This window comes from Chelmon rostratus, chromosome 15 (genome assembly GCF_017976325.1).
Source record: "Chelmon rostratus isolate fCheRos1 chromosome 15, fCheRos1.pri, whole genome shotgun sequence".
Classification (NCBI taxonomy): Eukaryota; Metazoa; Chordata; class Actinopteri; order Chaetodontiformes; family Chaetodontidae; genus Chelmon; species Chelmon rostratus.
The window spans coordinates 252,453-262,920 of NC_055672.1; the positions used below are offsets into that span (position 1 = coordinate 252,453).

A 10,468-nucleotide genomic window follows, 5' to 3' on the forward strand; every position below is an offset into this window, starting at 1 on the left:
CTATATGAACGTGATGTGATGCTGCCACCTGCTGGTCTCACTGAAACTGCACATTTAAACATTCACAGTGTTGTTCAGACAGCCGTGATGTCACGAGTCTGTCACAGAGACACAGAGACACAGAGACAGACAGAGAGACAGAGACAGACAGAGAGACAGAGACAGAGAGAGACAGGGACAGAGAGAGAGACAGAGAGAGAGAGAGAGAGACAGAGAGAGAGAGACAGAGAGAGAGAGAGAGAGACAGAGAGAGACAGAGAGAATGTGGACAGATGTTTGGACGTGATCCTGAGGCCTGAAGTGTTTGAACTACAGACTGGAGTCTCTGTTCACTGTGATGGACTGCTCGTGGGTCACATGACCTCTATGATGGACTGCTTGTGGGTCACATGACCTCTATGATGGACTGCTCGTGGGTCCTGGCCCTCCTCTTCATCAGGTCATGCTGTGGACTGCAGCTGCTCTGACAGACAGTCTGTTGGTGTCCAGGTCTGCTGGACTCTCAGACCGTCTCAGTGTGACTGTATGAAGGTCATGAACGTGATGAATGAGGCCTGTAAACATGCGACTGTACATCATCATCATCACTGAGGTAACTCTTTGTGGTTCCCATGGTGATCTGATGACGAATCTGTGCATGAAACAGCTTCAGGACCAGAACTCAGGAACATCTTGAACCGTGGACTTGTTGTGCTTTGAAGTCGTTCCGGCTGATACAGACTGTGGACGTGTCATGTGACTCGCCGACCGTTTGCTGCATCGAGTCAGACAACAAGCAGCATCAGTGTGAGGCGCTGTCTGGGACTGGGTCAGGTACAACCAGGTTTGAGGTCACCTGACGACACCTGAGTGAGACCATACATATATAACATTATATAAAACACGTCAGCTCATATTTTAATTAAACACAACTTAAAGATTTGAGGTTTTTATTTTGAAGGTCCAGCAGAAGTGATGCAGTGTCACACATTCAGGGTTTAAACCTGTTCCTTCACCCAATCACCAAGCGGCACTGGGACAAAAAACACCCACAGCCGGACAGAAGAGTCTCTGAGGACCAGCTGGACTCGTCTCAGCCACCTGTTCTGGGATCAGATTTTAACTTTGGTGAATCATTTGTATCAGAAATAAAAACACTGAACTAACGTGGGTTCATGTCGTATGATGAGGACAGTCAGCGTTATCACGACTCACTTCTGTCCTCCTCCTCGTCCTCGTCCTCCTCCTCCTCGTGTCCTGCAGGAAACTCTCACCTGAGCTGTCCTATGACATCATCAGTGAGGTGACCTTCAGGCAGCTGACAGGAGATCAGTTAATGGAGCGATGAGATGTGATGAGATGGAACACAAAGCCTCAGATTTGACCAGAGAAAAGCTTTTATCATCAACGTGATTGATCCCCGGACTGATCCAGGTCATCTTCATCATCATCATCATCATCATCATCATCATCAGGTTCACAGTCTTCACCTCCATCTGTTGGCTTTACTGATTCATCATCATCATCATTCAGCTCCAAGTCAACTACGACTCCCAAGGTGCATTTCACTAACAAACAGCCAATCACAGAGCAGATCAAACATTTAAATCAGTTCACTGTCTGATTCTGGATCAGTTTTATGTCAGAAATCTTTATTTCTTGCAATAATTCTTTATGATATTAGAAATAAACATACCAGAGAGGAATAAAGCTTGTAAAAGAGTAGAAACACATATTCAGTATGAATACAGACAGTTGCATTCTGGGAACAAACAGGAAAAAACAACTTTATCAAAAATCAGAAATCAAAGTCATGAACCTAAACAGCATCAGCCAATCAGCAACGAGCATTTGATGGACAGCTTTGTCACTTTCTACCTTTACATTCACCAATAAATACATAAATACCAAAACAAAGCAGCGGTCCATGTTCCAGATCCACCTGAATGAGTCAGAGCAGGGGGCGGAGCTACAGCAGATACACCTGCAGAGGAGCTTCGATGCAGTCAGACTGAAATCCAGGACAGGAAGTAGCGTGGTCACGTTATAACATAAACTACAGGAGCTAACATGGCTAACAGGCTAACACTGAGATTTGTTCAGTGTTTTACGGAACAACTTACTGTCATTACCTGTCGCTGCAGCCAATCAGCATCTGTCCTTCTGCTGTTTGTATTGTGTCACTTGCAGTTAGAACACACACTTTTCTGAGGGTCAGACACGCCCCCTCTCTCTGATTGGTCGGAGAGACTTCACAGGTCAAAGGTGAGGTCAAGATAGGAAGTGAATGTTTCCTGTCCACTTTGACATCATCAGTGTGACATCATCACACTCTGAGGGTCCAGGTGTCCTCCGCAGGCCCACCTGCTCACGATGAAGATGTAAGGTTACCTGCTTTCTGACAGGATACTGGATCAGATAACACCCCTCCCTGTGTAGATGTGGAGGCGGGCAGGTGACAGAGTCGACCTCCTCAAGGTGTAACAGGACCTCGTTGTAACTCGTAGTAAATCCTGGAGGTGCCATCACGATTTAAACTACATCCTGGAGCTGGTGTTGGGGGGGCAGGTCCTGTTCCTGTACTCTGAGTCCACCTCCCGGTCCACACGCTGGCCCTGGTCCAGACTGAGTCTGCGGCTCTTCAGGGCCGTGCTGTAGTAGTCCAGGTAGTCCAGGGGCTCCTCGGGGGCCTCCATCCAGCGCAGACACAGGATCCTTTGGAAGGAGCGGCGGAAGTTGTCGGACAGGAAGCCGTAGAGCAGCGGGTTCGCGCAGCTGTTGGCGTAGCCCAGGACCACGGCCAGCTGGCTGAGGGTGGGGTCGTGACGCTCCAGGAAGACACCCACCAGCTGCACCACGTGGAAGGGCATCCAGCACACCACGAACACCGACACCACCACCGTCACCATCACCGTGATTTTCCTCTCTGACTTCCTGCGCTGCTGCCAGCCGGCCCGCAGCGCCACCACCCGCAGCTGACTCAGGATCAGCACGTAACACAGGCAGATGGCGAGCACCGGGAACAGGAAGCCCATCAGGAAGGCGTAGACCGCGAACGCCGCCATCCAGCGCCGCTCCGGCTCCGGCATCTGCATGTTGCAGGCCACCGAGCCGTCCGAGTTGGGGGCGGTGGAGGAGAAGAGGATGATGGGAAGGATGACCAGGAGGGAGAACATCCACACGCACACGTTCACCAGCTTGGCCACAGTGGGCCGTCGGTACCGGGACGCCCGCAGCGGGTGCACCACGGCGATGTAGCGGTCCACGCTGAGCACCGTCAGGCAGTAGATGCTGGTGAACATGTTGATGGCGTCCACGCTGAGCACGAGGCGGCACAGCGCCGCGCCGAACGGCCAGCGGCGCAGCAGCGCGGCGGTGACCACGAACGGCACGCTGAGCATCAGCAGCTCGTCCGCCACCGCCAGGTTCAGGATGTACAGGTTGGTGGCGGTCTTCATCTTAGCGTACCGGAAGATGACGTAGATGACCATGGAGTTCCCGCTCAGACCGACCAGACACACCAGCGAGTAGATGGAGGAGATGAGAGCCGCGCTGCCCGCGGACGACGCGTCGCCGCCGGACGCGGAGCCGTTACCGGATCCATTGAGCAGGAAGAAGCCGCCGCCGTCCTCCAGAGAGCTCAGAGCAGCGGGAAGAGACGAAGAGGAAAGAGAGGAAGAGGAGGAGAAGGAGGAGGAGGAGGTGTTCAGCTGCATGACACAGAGATGATGGAAAGATTCATCTAGAAAAATAAGATCAGATCAGCGTCTCCTCAAATGATCCGAGACACGCTCCGGGAGAGGGGGGGGGGCAGAGAGAGAGAGAGAGACAGAGACAGAGACAGAGAGAGGAGAGAGAGGGGGGGCAGAGAGAGAGACAGAGAGAGAGACAGAGAGAGGGGGGGGGCAGAGAGAGAGAGACAGAGAGAGAGAGAGGGGGGGGCAGAGAGAGAGAGAAAGAGAGAGAGAGACAGAGAGAGGAGAGAGAGAGAGGGGGGGCAGAGAGAGAGAGAAAGAGAGAGAGAGACAGAGAGAGGAGAGAGGGGGGGGCAGAGAGAGAGAGAGAGTGTGTGAGAGAGACACAGACAGACAGAGAGAGAGAGAGACAGAGAGAGAGAGGGAGACGGGGGGGCAGAGAGAGAGAGAGAAAGATAGAGAGACAGAGAGAGAGAGGGAGACGGGGGGGCAGAGAGAGAGAGAGAGAAAGAGAGAGAGAGAGAGAAAGAGAGAGGGGGGGCAGAGAGAGACAGAGAGAGGAGAGGGGGGGGCAGAGAGAGAGAGAGAGAAAGAGAGAGAGACAGAGAGAGGAGAGGGGGGGGGGCAGGGAGAGATTTAGATTTTTAACCAGACGTTTATTTGTCTTTTTGTTCGCTGTATAGATTCATTAATCAGGACGTTCACACAAACAGACTGTCAGGTGTTACAGTGACATCAGCACATGTCCAAAGTGTACCAGAGCCCCCCCTCATAACCCCACATCACCTGGAAACTGTCCAGGTCCTGAGCAGCCTTGTAAAAACTGAAATGAACCATCAGTCTGGACTTCACCATTTTCACAAAAACAGGAACCACGTCTACCAATCAATGTCCCTTTGATTATTGGTGATTAGCATGACATCATCTGCATAGGCTGACATTTAACACCTGAAGCACAACCAGGAAAACAAACACCTGAGAGTTCCCGCCTGAGTTTGTGCAGCAGAGGTTCAATGGCGAGTGAGTACAACATGCCAGAGAGAGAGCGTCCCTGCCGGACCCCCCCCTCACACTAGAAGGTGCAGCCAAACCACCATTTATTTACTATACTCACCCAAATGCAGTCATGGAAACGTGGAACATCACATGGCTCAGCAACGAGACTTTAGTGGCTGCACCGATCGTTGGGAGAGCAGTGTTTCCATAGTAACAGTATATACAGTATAATAATAATAATAATAAATGCAGAAGCGAAGTATTACCTTCCTACCTATAGAAAATATATAATCACAGCAGAGTATGTAACAGAGCCGCTGGTCCAACACGTCTTCCTCCTCAGCACGACGCCGGCTGAATTCTAACGACCTGCTCAGGTAGAAAGAAGCAGGAATTTAAAGATTTTACTGGATGAGAATGGCTGAATAACCGTGAGGTTTTTAGACCCATGTGTCAGTGCTGTTTTGACCCGGTACTGGGTCCCACGATGGACCCAAACTTTTGGCCATAAAGTCTGTGGACATCTGAACTTTGCAGCCATGCAGTTCTTATCAGTCGGGTGTTGGCCTCCAAATGGTGTCCACATACTTCTGGTCGTGTAGAGATTGAAGCAACCGGCAGCTCTCGACAACAACAGCCTGAGGCTTGACTGTCAAAATGAAATCAGTGAAACTTTATTTAAAACAACCTAAATCTTTATTGATCAGAAAGTAAAAACATGATCATCAAGTTTTCTTACTTCAGTAAAGTTAATAAAGTCAGTTTCAGATTAAAAGATCTGAATTTACTTTACGTCAGAGAACAATCAGCCAATGAGGCGACACAGTTCCACCTGTCTCCAGGTAAATTTCTCTTGTCAGCGTCAGTGGAGAAACAGCAGCTCACTTCTTCTTCAGTAACTTGAATAACTGACCATCAGGTTCAGCGGAACCAAACGACCACGACCACCAGAGGGCAGCACCTGTCAGCTGTGTGGTATTGTCAGATCAGTCAGCTGGTTCTGGGAGTGGACTCACATGTTAGCTGAGCTTAGCTGCAGGAGTTAATAAATAATTAGAATTGATGAAGTTTCTTCAGTTAATATTAGAGGCATCAATCGATCGATCAATCAACCTAAAGATCCGGAGAATCCGCTGACCTCTGCAGCACTGAGACAGAAGTAACGAGCATTTACCTCTCGCCAACTGTAGTGGCATTATTTCATTTGAGAAAGTAACTAATTACATTTCTAGTTACCACCAAATGTAGTGGAACTGCATAACCAACACTAGTTATGAACTACAGACGGGATCTTATGCCATTACACATTTAATCCACATGACGGCGCTGTTACACAAGAAACTGCAGTATAAGTGAAACTGGTGTCAACCTGTACCTCACCTGTACCTCACCTGGTCATATATCACACATCCACCGTGGAATGCACAGGTCAACTTATTTTCTGATCATGCTCTTCATGTAGTCTATGATTCAGATTAATACAGGTGATGTACTTTACATATATGTACTGCGATTATTGATTACGTAAATAACAGTTTACTTCAACAACAGAAAACAAACTTCATAGTTTTAAATTTAAATTGATTGAGAGTTCAGAGAATTAAACATGGAAAGCTGGAAAATTGAAAATTTGAGTCACTTTGAAGACACAATATTTTCATCGTGATGATGTCACTGCCACACATGGTGCCTTCAACCAATCACAGCTCTGCTCCCTCATATTGCTACCTTCTCGTCTGCTGTTTCGGAGGAATCTTTGCTCCTCATCGCCATCTTTTCCGCCTTCTTCATGACACGTTTTCTCGACCGCCTCATCAGGCAGCACTTCACCGTTACCGCGACCACCACCACCAGCACCACCAGTGCTGCGATGGCAACCAGCACCGGGATAATGATACCTGACAGCAGGCCATTGTCACCATCTTTTCGCATATCTCTGCACACCGGCGAGCTCTCATCTTGGTGTTTCCCGTTCTCATCGGAGCAGACACACCTGTAGGAGCCCTCAGTGTTCAGGCAGGTGTGCCTGCAGGGGGCTCTGCCGCCGCTGCACTCATCGATGTCCACGCAGTTTCCAGAGGCGTCTTTCCGGAAGCCGTCTTCACATGGCTGGCAGACAGTGCTGAAGTTGGCGGGGGAGTCATCCAACAGCCGCCACACGGTAGGGCGGCCCGAGCAGTGGAGCTCCAGCCGAATAGTGGACCAGCACTCCACCTGGATCCTGCTACTGTTGTCGCCGTTCAGACTGAGGGAGCGGGCACCAGGGATGAGGGGATTCTGACACGAGTCCAACCCTGGTGCTGGTTCAGAACCAGGATCGGGTCCTTGCAGCTCAGGTCCAGGCTTCAGGTCAGTTTCTGGTACTACTCTTTGGGTAGAAAGTTCAGGTTTCAGTGTAGTTGGTTCTGGATTTTGTTTTGCAGGTCTAGGTTCAGGTTTATGTGGCTCTGGTGTAGCAGTTCTAGGTTCAGATGTAGCTGGTTCTGGTTCTGATATAGCAGGTTTAGGTGGTTGAGGTGTCTGTCCTGCCAGTCTGTCTCTCAGTTTACAGATGAACTGGTAGCTGGTCTTACAAGTGACAGGAATCAGACCCCACCTGGTCACTGTCGACCCCTCAAACTCCACCTTGAGTGCTGCACAGCGAACCGTCGTGCAGGTCTGTTTTGGCTCCTCTGTCCAGCGGCTCACCTGAGATTCCTCGCCGCCGTCCTCCATCCACTTGAATCCTCTCAGCGGCAGTGTGGGAACCACACACTCGTTCTTCACCTTCCTCAGGCCGACCCAGAAGGTGAATTCATTGTGACTTAGAGGCGAAAGTGACTTGGACACAAGCTCGAGGATGTCGGCGACCTCCTGCTTGGTAGTGAGGGTGGTCAGAACGCCAGGGGAGCACTCCTCCATGGCCCGGTCAAAGGTGACTTGGGTGTGGTGGACGGTGTAACGCGGTGGTGAAGCCAGGTCGGCTGAAAGGCTTCTGAACAAGACCGTAACCGTCCAAAGGAAAATCCAGCAGGAGCAGATCCGAGACTCCATTTCTCCTCCCCCGCCGATGATGATGTCAGTCTGTCGAAACAGAGACGATTGCACAGAAATCAGTTTTTGTTTGTGAGTGAAACTTAACGATGTCATTCAGGTCACCTCAGGGAGGCTGAGGGCATCAAACGGTTTCTCAGAGCGACTCGGCTCGTCTTCACGCGTCACAATATGCAGACGATACTGAGCTCTACTTTCTCCTGAGAAGCTGATTCGCTGCATTGATCAGATTATTGATCGATAGCTCTCTCCAACTCAACAGAAAGAAAACTAAAGTCACTTTTTGGGAGAAGGTCAGAAATCTGGACGCGTTCGCAGACTTCAGCGCCAGTAAGAAATTAAATAATAATAATAACAGGAATCATTTTTCCTATTCAAGGTACTGATCCTGTGAAACGATCAGCTGTCAATAAACGTCTCCAGGAGTGAGGGTCTATAACTGCTCAAACATTCATGGTTCTGACTTTGTTTTCGTTACAGCAGGAAAACAACACTTTCATACGTTCTTCCTGAGTTGGAGGAATCTGTAAATACTTTAAGCAGTCAGCAGGTCGATCACTGTTTAGCTGTTTACTCATCGTTGTCTGTTATTAGCAGCTGTTTACATGTTCGTCTGCTAATCTAACAGGATGAAAAGGAGCCTTTCAGTGTTTCAACATCATAACGATTTGTTACAGTTTCACTCACAAACACTTTTTATTCATTCCATAAAATGTCGCAACAGAAGGACGTGCAGGAACATCACAGCTCAAATATAAAGACGTTAGATTTGGATCAAAGCCGTCGGCTCATATGAAGCAGGTGAAGTTCAGGAATCATCACGAAGTGAACGTGAGATAATTTGCAGCGCGAGACAAAGAAAATGTGAAATACGTGAGAATACAACAGAAGAAGAGAGACGTGTAAATGTAAATGTAGTAGTTGTGTAAATACGTGATAAATGTTGTGGAGGGAGCGAGGAAACGTCATAAAGAGAAGGAAAGAAGGAAGCTCGTCCTGTTCCTCGCAGGATATCTGATGGATCTTTATCACTTTAATTCTGTTTATGTTCAAAAGCAGAGCTGCTCTTCTTACCGTCAGCTCGTCCTCTTCAACGCAGGCTCCGATTCATTCAGCTCTCTCCTCTGTAACCCCCACCTCCTTCTTCTCGCTCTTCTTTCTCCTCGTTTCTACTTTTCCTTTATTTTTTCCAGACTTCTGTTCCTCAACACCTTCTTCAGGTCTTCCTTCTTCTTTCTTCTCCGTCCTCTCTCTCCCAGTTTCAGCTGGTTTCTCCTCCACAGTAGCTCTGCTGACAGACTGACTGCTGGCCTCACCCCTGCTGCACCACATCGTGCCCCCCCCCCGTCCTCCAGAACAGGAAGTGTGTTGTGTCTTGATATGGTGAGTTAGTTTCCTCCTCAGAAACTCTGTCGCTGGCTCACAGAGACGAGAAACAAACTTCAGAGTCGAGTTGAACCAAGTCTCAGTCTGAGTTTCATCAGTTTTCAAAGCAGGATTAACTTCATGGATCCCACACAGGGACAGTAGTTTTCACCTCTCTCTGATTGGCTGAGAGATCAGAGTTAGAGGTGGTGTCACCTGATGATGTCCACAGCAGAGCCTGCAGGTGAAAACATCATTTAACATGAAGACTGAGCTTCCACAGGAACCGAAGAACTGACTCCAGAAAGAAAGTGTCAGGATCAACTGAAATAACAAGATTTAATTCTGGTCTTTGAGGAGAACACATTCGGCCTTGAAAAGCTTCCATAGATCCTGAAGATGTTCCAGGGGATTTGAGATCATAGAGGAGGCTTAGATGGTCATTAAAGAAGTTTTACAGTTCCTTGAAGGTGTTTCATGAGTCGAAGCACCTTGTCGAGGAACAACTAGTCCTTGAGGAGCTTCCAGAGGTCTTTGAAGGTGATCAATCAGTCGAGTGGGTTCCAGGGATCTTTCAGGGGTTGCATGAGTCTGTGCAGAGTTTCCAGGGGTGCTGGAGTGATTGCATGTGTGTCTGTGGTCTTGGCGGGGGTCCTTAAGAACATTCAGTGGACCAATGAAGCGTCCATGAGTTGAAAAAGTGATCCTGAAATCTTGAGAAGGTACCAGGTGTCAGGGAGGAGGAGCTCGTGGTCCCTCAGGAGGTTCCAGGGGTCCTCGAGAAGGTAGAAATGAAGAGATTTTATTAATCCTCTTGTAGAAATTTGATATTTTTTCTTTCATTCTCTCAAACACACCACAACTCAACTTACCCAGCGTGGGATCAGCAAAGTCTTATCTTATCTTATCTTATCTTAATACTGGAAACATGAAGGAGCGTGTTTGTTTTAAACTTCCAGGATGAATGACAGCAGAAGTACCAGGTAAGTCTTTCTTGTTTCTAGACGTCACAGGGGGCCTTTGAACGGTTTGGGGTCCTGGAGGATCGTTCAGCCTGACGCCTCCTGTGATTTCACTCATCGAGCTCATTTCTTCTGCTTTGATTTCAGAGACTGATCTGTTTGACAGGAAGAGTGTGTGATTAATGAAGCACACACACGCACACACACACACGCACACACACACACACACAGCAGTAGTACTGCAAACAAACAGTGGAAACCAACTCACACACACTCACACACGCACACACAGCAGTAGTACTGTATTTGAACAAACAGTGGAAACCAACTCACACACACACACACACACACACACACACACGCACACACAGCAGTAGTACTGCAAACAAACAGTGGAAACCAACTCACACACACAGTGGAGGATGATTGTTGTCACGG

At 48.8% G+C, this 10,468-nt stretch overlaps 1 protein-coding gene across 1 annotated transcript; it reads right to left on the bottom strand.

Annotated features, from left to right (window-relative positions):
- Nucleotides 1–1,688: 1,688 nt before the first annotated feature.
- Nucleotides 1,689–9,237, bottom strand: LOC121618595 (oxoeicosanoid receptor 1-like). Its single transcript, XM_041954115.1, has 3 exons — nucleotides 8,778–9,237; nucleotides 6,619–7,733; nucleotides 1,689–3,531 (listed from the first exon to the last, which is right to left on the bottom strand). Exons 2-3 carry the CDS (start codon nucleotides 7,701–7,703, stop codon nucleotides 2,517–2,519), a joined length of 2,100 nt encoding a protein of 699 aa, XP_041810049.1. The 5' UTR covers nucleotides 7,704–7,733; nucleotides 8,778–9,237; the 3' UTR covers nucleotides 1,689–2,516.
- Between the last annotated feature and the right edge of the window lie 1,231 nt (nucleotides 9,238–10,468).